General features: G+C 38.4%; 1 protein-coding gene across 2 annotated transcripts in view; it reads left to right on the forward strand.

Annotated features, from left to right (window-relative positions):
- Positions 1 to 17,150, forward strand: part of LOC145279888 (ferric reductase 1-like) — a 459,209-nt gene that overhangs the window by 157,234 nt on the left and 284,825 nt on the right. For both annotated transcript variants that reach the window (XM_080131362.1, XM_080131363.1), the window contains exon 4: positions 14,659 to 14,756. In XM_080131362.1, coding sequence (XP_079987488.1) covers positions 14,659 to 14,756 — 98 coding nt within the window. The remainder of the gene's footprint in view (positions 1 to 14,658; positions 14,757 to 17,150) is intronic.

Consider the following 17,150-nt stretch of genomic DNA (forward strand, 5'->3'; position numbering starts at 1 on the left):
TGTGCTTATGCTGGCTAGCGGTCTGCATAGGTTGCACAGGTGCCACAGGCTTCGATGTATTGTCTAATCTCTTTAGACATTCCTTGCCAAAATATTAAGTCCCTCGCTCTTCGCAGACATGTATTTATGCCGAGGTGGCCGGCATATGCTTTTTGTTTCATCTCACTCCGCATAGCATGCGGTATGACTATTCTCTGTCCTCGCAGTATTAGCCCATCTTGTACCATGAGTTCATCTCTGTAATCAAAGAACAGTTTGATAGAGTTGGGTAAGCTTTCGTTATTATGCGGCCACCCCTTAGCGATTACTTCTGCCAGTGCGCTCATGTTGGAGTCCTCAACTGTCTTTTCAGCCGCTCTGCATATGTTAACACTCTTCTGTAGGGTAAGGTGTTGTGTCTTCAGTAGCTCCTGTTTGGTTAATTGGTCACGGACACCTTCTACAATCTTGTCCCGCAGAAGTGAGTCACTGCATCGGGTACAAAAATTACACGTCTTCAACAGTATTCTTAAATCGTAGAATTTGTCATTTATGAGATATTTTCCAGGAGTCTGCCTTATTCCCACTAAATATGCGTCATTCTGGTGGGCTTATGTGTAAGCCGGACATATCATTAGTCAATTAAACAGTATTAGTTGTAGCAGTTATATTCTCTTTGGCAGACATCGCCATGAGGCAGAAGTGTTTTGTTTTGAAAGTTAATCAATGCAAAGAGGCAGAAAAAAAAGAAAGTTCTGGCAAGAATCACTTATGACAGCAACTTGATATCAATAATAACGATCATAATAATAACAGACTGCAGAGATTAGCAGGAACCACAAGGCGAAGGGAAGCCATTAATTGGAGCAACTGACCGATAAAAAGAAAACATGGGGAAAATGGCTTACCGTACAAACGTCCTCATGTCTGACTGTCCTGTGAGTCGCACGCATCGAGAAAGAAAGAAAGAGTCCATCATGGCGGCCATGACGTTTTGTAGTGAATGAAGTCTCACGGGATCACGTGTGCGTGCCTCATAAAAACAGGTCACTTGTGGGTGGGAGAGGAAGGATAAATCATTTAACGTTTGAGAAGCGGCAAAGTCAGTTGGAAGAATTTGTGTGAGCAGTGATTTTTGCCTGTTGATTGACTGTAAGCTATTTCGGCCCATTTTTTTGCAATGGACAAGTTTGATCTAAGATTGATACTGGAGTTCAATGGCTCCTCTGCCAGACCCTCGGTAGTTGAGTGGTGGGAAAAGGCTGAGCTGGTCTGCCGGCTTTGCAAAATAAAGGATCCCACACTTGTCATCCCATTGAGGCTGACCAAGGGGTCATACTCCATTTATCAACAGCTCAGGGATGAACCAATTCTGGAGGAGGTTAAGGAGACACTATACGCAGCCTTTGCTACGGACCCTTTTATTGCCTGGAGGCAGTTCACCAAACAGCGGCTTGGGTTGGATGAGACGATGGATGTCTACTTGACGGATTTAAAGAGATTAACTGCGTTGTTTGGTGGAGTGACTGAATGCATATTAAGTTGTGCCTTTTTCACAGGACTCCCGGACGACACCAGCCGACTGTTGTGAGCATCATCAAGGGTTAGCAAGATTGGGCTCCACGAATTGTTGGCTAGAGCCCGCAATATTTTAAAAGAAAAAGATGCAAAGCCAGTGCTAGCAGCCACAGAAGCATCTACTCCATTAGAAGATGGCGTAAACTGTTATAAATGTGGCGGGCCAAGCCACTTTTCTAGTATTCTCTCCCGACAAATAGGGCGCTACTCGCAGTGAGAGTGTGCATGAACGGGCATGAATGCTTTGTGCTTGTAGACACATGGTGCACGCAGACTCTCGTGCGCAAGGCATACTGTGACAAGAAGAGGATTCCAGTACTGACAGTCGGCGGGGGCACGCAAGCCTCTTGTGGAGTTAGTGTCATTCGTACACGTGTCGGCGATGGGCCTACAATAACCGTACAAGCCCTGGTTGTGAGCGGGGACCTTCTTGGTTATGACCTGCTGTTAGGAATGGACATTATCAAAGAATTGGGTGGTGTCCGTATTGATGGTGAGGGTAAGGCACATTTCTCTAACGCTTGCCTTGCTCTGGGTGCATCCATGAAACTGGAACAGCCTGATTTTCATGCGGAATTCGACCAGTGTACGAGATCCTGGACAGTTTCTTGGAAATGGTCGGTCGAGCAGCCACCCGGGAAGTTGTACAATAGGGTTCCAGAATATAAAATTCCCCTGGGAATTCATGGAGAATATGATAAGGAACTACAGACTTGGATATAAAAAATGGATGGCTAGTTCCCTATCCAGAGAAGGAATTGGGCCTCCCAAAGTGTCTGATCCCATTAATGGCGGTTATCCAGCATAATAAACAGAAGGTGAGGCCGGTACTCGACTATCGGGAACTAAACGAGTACGTAAATCCTTTTACAGCCCGTGCGGATGTATGTACTGAGAAGTTGATGGAATGGCAGCAAGCAGGATCTAATGTATCTGTGCTGGATCTTCGTAAAGTATATCTTCAAGTGCATGTGCATCAGTCACTATGGTCCTATCAAATGGTGCTCATCAAAGGAGAAAGGTATTGCTTAACCCACATGGGATTTGTACTTAATGTGGCACCATCAATTATGCAAAGGATTGTTGACGCTATATTGACTAAGGATGAGCGCATTCAGCGGCCAACATCTGCATCTATTAACGATGTGTATGTGGATGAAGAAATTGTGCCTGCAACGCGCATAAAAGAACATCTTCACAACTTTAGCCTTCTCAGCAAGGAACCAGAAAGGCTACGGGATGATGCAAGAGTGCTCGGTTTGCAGGTCTGGGAAGAAGATTATGTCCTGTGTTGTAAACGAGGCAATGAAATCCCAGGTATGCTCTGTGTTTTCACGCGATGGAATGTATTTTTATTGTGCAGAAAGTTGGTTGAACACCTTCCTGTGGATGGCTGGTTTCATATTGCTGTGTCATTCATCAAACGTAGAGCCTCTGACGTCACCACCGGATGGGATGACAAAATTTATGATGCCCCTCTCAATACAATGGTCAGAGAGGTCCTCATCAGAGTGCACAAAGAAGATCCAGCACGGGGCAGATGGTGTGTTGACAGCCAGGACCATAGTGTGTGGGTTGATGCAAGCTCTCTTGCCATTGACGGGTCGTTAGTCCATGATGGAGCCGTAGTGGAAGACGCTTGCTGGTTGCACCCAGAAAAGGACTCCCAACACATAAACCTGGCAGAAATCGATGCAGTGATCAAGGGAATAAATTTGGCAATCCTTTGGAAGACAACCATCCTGCAACTATTCACAGATTCTGCTTGCATCCATAAGTGGATTTCAGACACTCTTACCGAAGGGGCTAAAGTGCGAACCAAAGCAATGAGCGAGATGCTCATCCGTCGGCGGCTCAACACGATCATGAGCCTGGTGAACGAATATGCACTATCAATGGAGGTGTCCCTGGTCAGATCCAGCATAAATAAGGCAGATTGTTTAACAAGGGTACCTCAAAGATGGCTTCATGCCATAATTGTTGAATCTACACAACCCCCCTGTGCCACATCTATGATCCCTGGTCAATCTAATTGGATTAAGGAAATCCACCAACAAGCGGGCATCCTGGAGTAAAGCAGACCCTAGATTTTTCTAAGTTGGTTGAACCAGGAGTGCAAAGAGCAGACGTCATGTAAGTGGTCAAAAACTGCGTGGAATGCCAGTCCATTGACCTGGCACCCGTTCGCTGGGAAAAGGGGAAGTTGGAAGTTAGGAGCCACTGGAGCCGGCTAGCAATAGACATTACTCACCACAATGGCGAGGATTTCCTGACTCTAATTGATTGCGGTCCATCAAGGTTTGCCATATGGCGTATGCTGCGTCGACAAGATACAGTCACTATTGTCCATCAACTAAACAATATTTTCCTTGAACGTGGACCTCCAACAGAGATATTGCTTGAAAATGGTGCTGCATTTACCAGTGAGCAGTTTAGGAAGTTTACTGACAGCTGGGGAATACATCTGAGGTTTCGATGCGTCCATGTACCTAGTGGAAATGGGATCATTGAACGGAATCATCGAACCGTCAAAACAATCGCGGCTAGATCAGGCTGCACAGTGTTTGAGGTAGTTTATTTGTACAATGTAATCCTGAAAGATGATGTTTCGCCCTCTATGGCGCCACCTGATGCATTGCATAGGTATCATGTCAGGTTGAAGGGCATAGAGTCAAACCCGCTACCTGAACTGGAAGTAGCCAAAGAGAGAGTGAAGAAAGGGGATGTTGTGTGGATCAAAAATCCACGAGGCAAGTGTACGACAAGGTATGGAGTTGGGCGAGTCACTGAAATAATCAGCCCACAAGCAGTGTGGGTCGACGGTGTGCCCTGTCATGTTAAAGACATATGGTTAGTAACGCAACCATCACTAGACAACATCAGCGAATCAGAGTCAGAATCTAGCGAGGCATCTCTCTGGATTGCAGCACCACCATCAGACAATGACTCTGAGATTAGTAGCCTCCCAGAAGAGACAGAGATGCTTGAATCTCAGACCATAGACGAAAGCACAAGTGAAGATGAGGTGTGTGTCGTCCCCCCTCGAAGAAGCACCCAGCAAAGACGATTACCACCCCCTTGCCATCTCTATGATCATGAGATCAGGGGGGAGTGTGGGAAAATGACTTACCATACAAACGTCCTTGTGTCTGTCTGTCCTATGAGTCGCACGCGTCGAGAAAGAAAGAGTCCATCATGGCGGCCATGATGTTTTGTAGTGAATGAAGTCTCGCGGGATCACGTGTGAGTGCCTCATAACAACAGGTCACTTGTCTTGTGGGTGAGAGAGGAAGGAGAAATCATTTGACGTTTGAGAAGCGGCAAAGTCAGTTGCAAGAATTTGTGTGAGCAGTGATTTTTGCCTGTTGATTGACTGCAGTTAAAACCAAAAGTAATACTGCTTACACGTTCTTTGATGATTTGTCGGTCTCCTTGGATGTTATTAATTCCATAAACACCGTTGCTACCATGTTACGTTCACGGGTTAGTATCAGAGTAAAGACGACACAGAAGTTAAAATATAATAGCAGCTTTATTTAGCAGCCATGTTACAAGAACATAGTCCTCCTCCTTTTTAGGAGAGTTCTATAGAAAGGGGAGAGGGCAAGTGATCGTAGTGGTGGGTGGTGGGGGTTTAGTTATACGTTTAACATGTTTTAATGCTCTTTTTTAAAATGCCGTCATATAGTATCGACAGTAACAGTTCGACAAATCTTACCACATTGCCTGCAGGCATTTTTCAGTTAACAGGCCTTTTATATCTCGGTGACCGTGATTAAGGTCACCTCCAAAATGGCCGCGCCTAGCCTGTAAAAAAACTGGAAATCCTGGCCACGCCCTCTGGCTGTAAAGGGCTATACTTAGTCACGTGAGGATTAGTCGTGTAAGGGAAGTAACGTTGTCCAATATATTACAACACTGATTAATACAACTTGTTTTTCAATTTCTTTGTAGCATCTCCGCATGCATAGACTAATGACTTGATTGTTTTTGTTTCTTTTATTTTCTTTTTTTTTCAGTTTGTTTTTAATTTTTATGATAACCGTAGATATCAGTAGATTATTTTGCGACTACTTCTAACACCATGTTGTGATATTAATAAGTGTGGATGGTTAGGACGCGAGGAGAGTGATGAAATACGTTTTATTAACAAAGTCTACACAACGTAACTGCTTGATGGTGAGCCTGAAACCGGGAGAAGAGATGTGGGAGGGGAGTGGTAGGAGGACTGGATGGGGCTCTACTACTAATACTACAACACTGGTAAACAGATTAACGTAGTGTAAGAAATTCTCTTACTCGTTGTTGCCTTTGGCAGAATGAAAGAGACACACAGAAAAGCAACAAGGCTCACCTTAAATTCCAAGAATATTTATTTACAAGAGAGGTAAAAATGAGTCCATATTGCAAAAGAGTGCCCTCTTTAGCTTCAGCCAAATGGCGAGTAGTTCATGCCTCGAAAGGTGTAGGTAGTTTTCTTCTTGTGGAAGATGCTGGTTGAATTCGGCCGCTCGTAGAAATGGTTGAGGGTTCTCGAAATCCTTCCAGACTGGTCAATAAGAACAACGCACATTGCGATCGATGTTCCATAATAAAGGTTGCCCTCCTGCGGGCAATGATGATGAAGTAATTAGTCCATAGAACATTTTGCCTCAGGTTTGTATCCGCATTTAAGTGAGCGGAGATAACATATAGAGTAGAACCCTGCCTTAGTTCATTAGGCACGAGATACCACGCGTCTGCTTTGCTCGACGCGCAATAGGAATCTGTTTGAAGAAACGCAATATTCCCGCCAATTCCTGAATCCTCCACAGCAACTGAAACAATGCAATTTCATTGGTCAAAATAATCGCGTGATTGGACAATCTAGCAGTTATCGCCCTTGCATTCTGAAATTTCTAACACACTACCAAAGGAAGGAAGACAAAGAAATGGATTACTCATTTCTTTCTTTTTTTTATCGGGAAATTAATGATTGTCGCCTACTTGGACAAGTTATTACAATGAAATTCTGTCCCAAAGGACTTAATATTAACACAATAATAGCAATTAAATTCAATGTGTGTCTGTTGTCAATCTGAACTTATAACGATCTCTCTATGGCAAACAGAGAATTTATTAGTAATAAAAGGAATGACTCTACTGATGAGTCTATAAAAGGAATATACAATTATTAACTTGGTGTTTGGTCCTCACAATCCGGACACACCCTATCTTCAATGGTAACTTGTTGGTCGACCCCGACACAACCAAAATGGTACCACTCATTGCACGAGTCGCAACACACCATAGGTGTTGTTCTGTCGTTGGCGACTGAACATGTAGGGCAAAAGAAGGGGCCTCCTTCTTCCGCAAATTCTGCTAATGCAGGTTTAGGATTATGTTTTATCTCTAAAGGATAAATATTTTTTAAGGAATGAATTTGGACACACCCATCTTTCAGCACTGAGGCTGAACGAACCCTGTTGTCCTTTCCGACCAATAATTTTACTACCTTACCCAACCCCCAGAAGGGCCGGGACTTATTAGGAGCTTTGATAAGAACAATTTCACCCTCTGATATTTTAGAGGTTTCATTTTCTCTAATGTGGGCGTCTACTTCTCTAATTGAGAGCAAGTAGTCATTATGCCAAATACGTTTAAATTTACTGACAATTTCATCCCTCATTTCAAGGGAATGTAAGAGCGAATTTCTATTTGGAGGTTGTGGACAAGGGTCCTCTGAACCGCTAAGATTGATAAGCAGGCGGGGATGATATCCTGTCTGCAAAAAATGGTTGGGAGTCAACCCATCAAGGCCTCTGTCAGAAGCTGAAATAAATGTTAGTGGCCTATCATTTATGGCCTTTTGAACATCTGAAAGGGCGGTTAGGAACTCGAAATAACCGACCCTCCTCCTACTCAACAACTTGGAAAGACACTGTTTCACCGTTTTAATTAATCTCTCCCATACTCCACCATGTCATGCAAAGTACAGGGGAATTGTATAATGAACAATAGTAGTGGATTTGAAATATTCTCTAAATTCATCAGACACAAATATGTCTGATAATATAATACCCGACGCTATGAAAGATTTAGCATTGTCGGAATACATATGAGTTGGTACACCAAATAAGTTGGTGAACCTAACGAACGCTAACAAGAAAGATCTTGCGCTCATGTCCGGTACCAATTCCAAGTGTATGGCACGTAAACTCATGCAAGTAAACAGTAGGATGTACATTTTGACATCCTCATTATTGTTTTTGACAAAAAAATGTCCAGTAAAATCCACCCCTACACATTTGAAGGGCCGGACAAAATTTACTCTATCAGAAGGCAGTTGAGACCCAGAGGGTGCTTTGTACGGTAGAGAATTAATTCTCTTACATATAACACAGTCACGGAGAACCGACTTCACCGCCTGTCTCCCTTGGGGGATCCAAAAACCCGATAGCCTCACCTTGCTAAGGGTTGAATTTGCTCCCATATGACAACAATTTTGGTGAGCTTCAATAATGACCAATTTGGTCAGGTGGGTATTTTTTCCTAACAATATAGGAAATTTCACTTCATATGGAAAAACCTCGGAGTTCTGAATACGTCCTTGAGTCCATATCAGTCCCTCCCTATCTAGGAATAAACCAAGGGCCGTAACTCTTGGGGGAGCTGCCCTATTAGAGGGTTAAGCAAGTTCTGTGGGAAAGGTTTCCCTTTGTAAATGAGAGAAGAGCAACAATTTAGCTCTCTTGACGGTGTCAGTCTTTCGGTGACGTAATTTATCACCAAATCTCACAACCTTTTCTAAGACATTAATAGCCTTAGTTAATGAGGAAAAATCAGATATTTTAATTGGCAAGTGATTCTCGTTAGAAGCAGTTTCATCCGAGAACATACATGTTACCATCTTCCTGTTAACATTGTTAAGACAAGGCAAGGGGGACGTGGGCCAGCTGATTTCAACTTGATTAAGCCAATCTGGTCTGCAGGTCCAAAATTTGAAAAATTGTTTGAACTTAGAGGCAGTAATACCTCTGGTTAAAAGATCAGCCAGATTATCCGATGAAGGAACATATCTAAATTTAGGGTTTATCCCATATTTAAGTTTAATGTTTTCAATGAACTTATTAATGTCTGACACGCGATTTTCTACAAATATATTTTTTCTCGCAGCCTTCCCATTCAAAATCCATGACAGGGCTACTTGTGCGTCAGACACGACAAAAAAGGATTTGATATTGATGGGCGCTAGAGCACCCAAAACTTGTGGAATAACTTTAAACGCTAGAAATATAGCTAATAATTCCAAAACAGGTAGTGATTTTCCCTTGATGGGTGCCACTTTTGCCTTGGCGAATATCAAGGAACACTGAGCACCTTGTTTTGCATACACGGAAAACCCATAAGCATGCTTAGAAGCATCGCTAAAGCAAATAATTTCAACAGGGAATTCCGCTAGGAGAGTACATCTAGGAAATTCAAAGTCCCCTATACAATTCAGCTCGTTGGCATGTGCTTGCCATGTGGCCTTAACTTCTTCAGGGATTTGTTGATCCCATGACAACTCCTTTTTTCACAGTTGACTAATAATAATCTTCCCCTGCACGGTGACAGGAAGAAGTAAAGATAATGGATCATATACACTTGAAACTTGGGATAATATCTTGTGTTTGGTATTGGCATTGCCATCTATTACAGATGGAGTGAGTTTAAGGGTATCCCTTTCAACAGAATATTGATACTCCAGCACCTTTTCAAAGGTGGGGGAAGGAGACGAGATAGTACCGTCTTCCATCATTTTATTTTGTATGCTCGTGCAATTGGAGTCGCAGGATTGGAGTTCAAACCCCGCTTCTCCAAGTCTGTCGCGGACTTTATTATACACATGGGTTAGAGTATCTCGGTCGCTATTAGTAGTAACTAAGTTGTCAACATAGAAATTATTGGAAATCGAATGTGAAGCTAAATCGGCTTCATATTTTTTGGCATGATGCTTAAGTATAAAGCTTAATATAAAAGGGCTGGCATTGAACCCAAATATAATAGTATTAAATCGGTAGGCGCACAATTTGCCATCTACCTTGAGGAAAAAACAAAATCTATTTTTATCTTCAATAGATTTTAACCTGATCTGTAAAAAAGCTTTGCGCAAATCGCCCAAAAGCACATATTTTTCCTTTCAGAAAGCTAATAGAATATCTAGCAACAATGCAGTCATGTTAACACCCGAATAAGCAGCGTCGTTAATCGAAATGCTACCTTTACGTTTCAACGAACAATTGAAAACAGGGCGGATTTTTGTAGTTATTCCCAGACCTTCTTTAATTACTGGCCGATTGGAAATCCATTTATAATTCTCATAAGTTCCATGGGGAACGGAGAAAGGTTCGATAATTCCGCAGTCTTCGTATTCTTTGAAGACCTGTATATAATCGTTATACAGTCCTTTTCCTTCCAAGGACTGGGCCACCCTATGCACTATTCGCAGTGAAGGCACATAATTGGACTCCACCTTGAGAAGCTTGTCATGCTCCCAAGGCAGCTCGACGTAATATTTTCCTTCCTTGAGAACTATAGCCTCTTCGAAGGCATTTATTTTTTCTTTATCAATTGAAGACAGCTGGTTGGCATCCTCGATACCTATGGAGTCCAGAGAAAAAAACTTTTCTACTCCACGTTCAACAGCAGGACCGTCAAAAAAAGGTTGCAGTACATCCTCGTAAGATGCTACTGGCTTTAATACACTATGAATTAAATATGACTGACACATAGGGAGTGTTTTAATAACTTGATCGAAGGCTGGCAATTTTTCCACAGCCTTATCATTTTTGTTTAAAAAACTTGACCCCTCACCGAAGGGAATGATATAATTGGGGAGTTTCCAAGTGAAAATTTCCCGCCTTGACGCATTTAAAGGTGACGCCATTATAATGTCTATAACGTCAAACGTATAAGTTAAAATAGACTTTAAAGAAGGAAACCGTTCACAGGATTTATTCATTATTTCTCTGCGAACACTGTTCGGAAATTTAGCGAACAGAATATGAGCTATTAATCTTCCTAAGGTGGATTTATCTGTAAGAAAATCCGTGCCAAAGGAATTATCCATCTCCGTCAGTTCTAGTTTGACTCGCTGAAGGAGGATTCTGATATCTCTTAAAGACACATAATAGTCTGATCGCAGAATAATGTCGTCGAATATTTTGTTCATAATTGCTGAAGGATTTAAATATTTTTCCTTCAGACACTCCAAAGTTGCATTGTAATTCTCAGGAATCACATCAAACCTAGAAATAATATTAAACGCCTCTCCTGATAATTTGGATTTTAGCAATAATAACTTATCTGCACTTTTCATGTTCGCAGTACAGAATTCAAATTTCCTTAGGAACCCACGGAATTCAAACTTATTGGGAGTTGGATCCCCATTAAAGGGGGGGGGGGCACTCCAACTCCATTTTCATAGGAACAATATCCCTTGATTTCTCAATCTCCGGCTGGAGCTCAGCCAGTCTGTCGTGGACTCCCGCCTTAAACATTTCGAAGTCACGACAGATATTTAGTCTTTCCTCATCTGGGGACTTGAAAATTAACTGATCTAATAAATCGTCCACTTCAGACAACCGTTTCTCGATGTCGGAAGAAAAATTATTTGTACAACGCCCACCTCCTTTCTCGTTCATCCAATCCAAAGAAGCCGTTATACAAAACTTTTTAGCCTGTATTCGACCAAAGAGATTTGAATTTGCCATGTTCGAAGGACACAACACGAGAAAAAAAAATGGCCGTTCTCACGTGGGGAAATAAAAGCAAAGGGCGCGAAAAAGATTCTCCGACGAGAAACAAATATTATCTGAAGGGGCTTACGTCAACAAAATTCGAAACTCTCAATGAACAAGGAATTTAAACCCATAAGGAAAGTTCAGACCGACATTACGACAACACATTTCAACAATGAATCAATTATAAATTCAAGAATTAATATATAATTGCTTTCCATACATTATTTAAACGATTACAATTATCGTAAAATATTTGAAAGGTATTTTTTTGTTTTTACGAATTAAAACTTCAGTTTACAATTTACATGAAATAATTTTTTTTTTTTTTTTCAAATGAACTTAAGTTACAATTTACATGAAATAATATTTATTTTTCAATGAATAAGTTCTTTTATGGACCATTACAGTTTAATATAAGAATGAATATTCAATATATTATTTTTTTTTTTCAAAGCACATGGTCTTTTTTAAGGACCATTACAAATTAAATATAAAAATTAATATTAAATATTATTTTTTTTTTAAAGGCGACACAATGAAAGGAAAAAATCCAAAATAATGTGGGGGGTGGGGAATCGAAATCTTATGCAATAAGAACGTTATTACTCATAAGAAAAAAAAAATTGGAGGGGGGAGGATCTCTTTTGCAATAAAAACGGTGTAAGAAATTCTCTTACTCGTTGTTGCCTTTGGCAGAATGAAAGAGACACACAGAAAAGCAACAAGGCTCACCTTAAATTCCAAGAATATTTATTTACAAGAAAGGTAAAAATGAGTCCATATTGCAAAAGAGTGCCCTCTTTAGCTTCAGCCAAATGGCGGGTAGTTCATGCCTCGAAAGGTGTAGGTAGTTTTCTTCTTGTGCGCTCGTAGAAATGGTTGAGGGTTCTCGAAATCCTTCCAGACTGGTCAATAAGAACAACGCACATTGCGATCGATGTTCCATAATAAAGGTTGCCCTCCTGCGGACAATGATGATGAAGTAATTAGTCCATAGAACATTTTGCCTCAGGTTTGTATCCGTATTTAAGTGAGCGGAGATAACATATAGAGTAGAACCCTGCCTTAGTTCATTAGGCACGAGATACCACGCGTCTGCTTTGCTCGACGCGCAATAGGAATCTGTTTGAAGAAACGCAATATTCCCGCCAATTCCTGAATCCTCCACAGCAACTGAAACAATGCAATTTCATTGGTCAAAATAATCGCGTGATTGGACAATCTAGCAGTTATCGCCCTTGCATTCTGAAATTTCTAACAGTAGATGTATGACAGATAACCTTAACTACAGATAACCATTAAGTACACAGTGAATCAGGGTCATTAGTGGATCATCCCAGAAGACGTTTACTCTAGCTACACCCCTAATACTAATGTTGTTTTGTGCCCCCCCACACACACACTAAGATTAACTTAAGAAAAGTTGTGTAAATGTTCGTACAGGACTTTGCTTTCAATTGTGTGTTTCGATCAGAAAGAAATTTATACACAATACAATTAGTAAATATTATAATTATGGCAAAATAAAGAAAGCATACAAGTAAAACGGGATCTACTTTCTTACTTTCTATTTTTTTTTTTTTTTTTTTTTTTTTTTTTACAAAGGCGTCACCACATTATCAAGGCCCAGAGGCCACTCAAGGATAAGGGTTAAAGAGTGTACAGTAGAAATTGGTCAATATAGTAATCATTAGTAATGAAAATTTGGTAAATTTAATAACTTATATGGAACGGCTCATCAAGAACTTATTTACTTTAGACTTGAACACAACCATATTGTAGTCAGCCGGAAAGCAGGAAAACGGAAGACAATTCCACAGGCGTGCAGTTCTAAGAAAGAAGCTTTGTTCATGGAATCTACGTTTAGGTTTAGGCACAGATAAAGAGTGGGGGAAATTATTGATAGTGTTTACAGCTAGACGAGTGTTTCTTGTGAAAGTTTGGCGAGGGGGGACCATAGATTGAAGCTCAGTTGAACACTTTCCATGAAAATAACGATACATCAGAGACAAACTCGCAACATCTCTTCTGTGAGATAGAGGTTGCAAGGAGGAGAAAAGGACATCTCCTACGAGGCTACGAAGTCTATTTTGAACTCTATCAAGGCAGGACAAGTCCTTTCTAGCAGCTCCTGCCCAGATGTGGCAACAGTATTCCATCCTTGGACGTACCTGGCTCTTATATAGGTAGAGAATAGCATCAGCAGTGAGATATCTACTGGATCGATAGAAAGATCCCACCATTTTTCCAGCGGCCTTGGCAACAGATTTGACATACGTGTTCCATTTAAGATCAGGAGTAATGGTCAAGCCCAGAAGCTTGTCAAAACTTGAGGCCTCCTGAAGACGAGAGCCATTCATTTCAATTGATGACAAATGTGAATTAGAATGTTGATGATGTAAAGAGAGAAGCTTGGTTTTAGATGCATTAAAAGTAACCAGCCACTCCTTTCCCCATTGTACTACGTGCTCAAGATCAGAGGAGAGAGAATTGGAGAGAACTTGGTCGTTTACTGTCTTAGATGTGCTACCATAAATGGTAGTGTCGTCAGCATAAATGTCTACAAATGATGTAAGGATATGATTTGGAAGATCATTAATGTAGATCAGGAAAAGAGTTGGGCCCAGGATGGATCCCTGAGGGACACCGGCATTAATACTGTGAGCTTCTGATTTTTGCCCCTCAACTACTACTCTTATGAACCTATCAGAAAGAAATGATATAATAATTGAGAAGACTTTTCCAGCTATACCATAGCTAGCGATCTTATGAAGTAAACCTTTATGCCATACCCTATCAAAGGCTTTAGATATGTCAAGAGCAATTGCCCTAGAAAGATTGCCACCGTCGAGAGATTTGCTAATCCTATGCGATATAACTGTAAGGACATCTGCTGTAGATCTAGCAGAACGGAAACCATATTGAGTGTCACTAAGAAGGTTATTTTTGTTGAGATGTTTGATTACTTCTGTATTTAACACGATTTAAATTATATAAACAACCAGCAATCATTTTGTTGCATGCTTGAAGAATTTCATAAAAGAGTTTACAAATTTGTGAAAATTTGCAAAGAGATGTAAATGTGAGTCCATTTTAGCGCCATGGAAGACAAACCATAATTTTTCTGAAAATCTGTCTGTTTTTTGAGTTGTAAAAAACTAATGAACAAATTTTGAGAAAATGAAAACGGACTCATGAACATTGACAAAAACATGAATTCTTTCCGATTAACAATTTGTGATGACTATTTACATATCCTTATGCTTGAAAAAGAAATGCACATTCACAAATGTTGATTTTTTCTTCTCACCTAAATCGTGTCCTATTCATTTTGCAGATAGATTCAGGGATCACACACTCGACCAATACGAAAAGATATTCCATGCACTTCATTTGGGAAGCACCAGCAACAAATGTAGGAGAGCTCCAAATCATGTAAGCATGACAACATATTTCATGTCTTAAAATAAACTGTTTCTGCCTGTTATCTCTTTGGCTCTTGTGACACACTTTAGCACTTTTTTATGCATACAAGGCCTTCTCAGTGGGGCTTCAGAATACACCTACTGCCTCCCCCCATTCAGAAGGTAAAAGTCCCTCAATAGCAGGTAGCCCTGATGGCTGTAGGTGGTGACTTGTAATGCCTTAGAATGGGATTCTGGTGGTTGAGAAGTTCACAACCCAGATTCAAATTGGTTATGAGTACATAACATTCACCTTTGGCTCTTACTTTGGCAAGATAGGCAGTCAGAGAGACCCGACCTGACCTATGGGTTAGTTATGACAAGTTCTAATAAGAGTAAACCCCCACACAAAAAAAGAGAAATACTAATGTACCACTACAACAAAAAGCAAAAACAAAAACAACTCCCACACACTGATATTAGAAGGCGATGGCAAGGGTCAATCAGATAGAGAACCCTAATGCTACCGACAAGAAACTCCCTTATTAAGCCTTGGTTCTAGGAAATAAAGGAAACAGTCGCATGTATCTACACTCACTGTCTGCATATATCAACTTTGTATTCCTGAGATGGGTTTTTCCCCTGCAAATATCTCTCATTATAGGATTCCAAGGAAGGTTGGGAGGAAGGATTACGAAAGAATATATTTCTTATGGCTTCAAAAATACAAAAAAAAACAAACCAAAAGACCCCAAAATCAAATACAGAAAGTAACAAAGATTAAAACACAAATTTCTATATAATCTTGGAATCTTTAAGTATAAAAATAACAGAAATATCCCCAATTCCTAATCGAAAAAATTATAACAAAACAAAACATTATAACAACAAACAAAAACTTAAGTACATAGCAAATTAAAAATTAAAACATAGAACCTTACTTGCATAAATACCCTTTTTAAATGTATTTGTACAAAAAGAATTTTAATATGGATAAGATTCCATGATATCAATATTAAAACCTATCCTCACAAATCACTAAACATCTAAAAAGTCATTAAATGTGAGGAATTAAAAACTGCTTCAGAGAAAAACAAATAAAAAAAAACAAAAAGATATTGATACCAAAGAATTTAAAATAAAAAGAATCACAATAAAAAATTACAAGAAAAATATAAATTATGATAAAAAAATCAAAATAAAAAATTACAACAAAAATTACAATAAAAAGAATCACAGCAAAAAATTACAATAAAAAAATTATAATAAAAAGAATCACAATAAAAATTACAATAAAAAGAATCACAATAAAAAAATTACAAGAAAAATTATCATAAAAACATTAATTATAACAAAAAGAATCAAAATAAAAAATTACAATAAAAATTATAATGAAAAGAATCACAATAAAAATCACAATAAAAAGAATCACGATAAATAATTACAATAAAAAGTTATAATAAAAAAACACAATAACAAATTATAAAAAAGAATCACACTAAATAATTACAATGAAAAATTACAAAAAAGAATCACAATAAAAAATTACAATAAAAAAATTATAATAAAAAGAATCACAATAAAAAATTACACGAAAAAATCACAATGAAAAATAACCATAAAAATATAATAAAAAGAATAACAATAAAGAGAATCACAATAAAAAATTACAATAAAAACTTTTAATGAAAAGAATCTCAATAAAAAGACTCACAACAAAAAGAATTACAATAAAAAATTGCAATAAGAATTATAATAAAAACAATAACAATAAAAAATTGCAATAAAAAATTATAATGAACAGAATCACAATAAAAAAGTACAATAAAAAATCACGATAAGAATTACAAGAAAAATTATAATAAAAATATTAATTATAATAAAAAGAATCACAATAAAAAATTATAATGAAAAGAATCCCCATAAACATCACAATAAAAAGAAGCACAATAAAAAATTACAAAAAAACTATAATAAAAAGAATCAAAATAAAAAATTACAATAAAAAATTATAATAAAAAGAATAACAATAAAAAATTACAGCAAAAACTTATAATAAAAAGAATCACCATAAAAAGTACAATAAAAAATCACAATAAACAATTACAATAAAAAATTAAAATAAAAAGGATCACAATAAAAAATCACAATAAAAACTTACAATAAAAAATTATGATAAAAAGAATCACAATAAAAAGAAACACAATAAAAAGTTACAATAAAACATTATATTAAAAATTACAATAAAAAATTATAATAAAAAGCATCACAATAAAAAGAATTACAATAAAAAGAATCACAATAAAAATTCCAATAAAAAATTATAATAAAAAGAATCACAAAAAAATTAAAATAAACTTTATCATAAAAAGAATCAGAATAAAAAGAATAACAATAAAAAATTATAATGAAAAGAATCAAAATA

This window comes from Euprymna scolopes, chromosome 7, assembly GCF_053919585.1.
Source record: "Euprymna scolopes isolate OS-2025 chromosome 7, ASM5391958v1, whole genome shotgun sequence".
NCBI lineage: Eukaryota > Metazoa > Mollusca > Cephalopoda > Sepiida > Sepiolidae > Euprymna > Euprymna scolopes.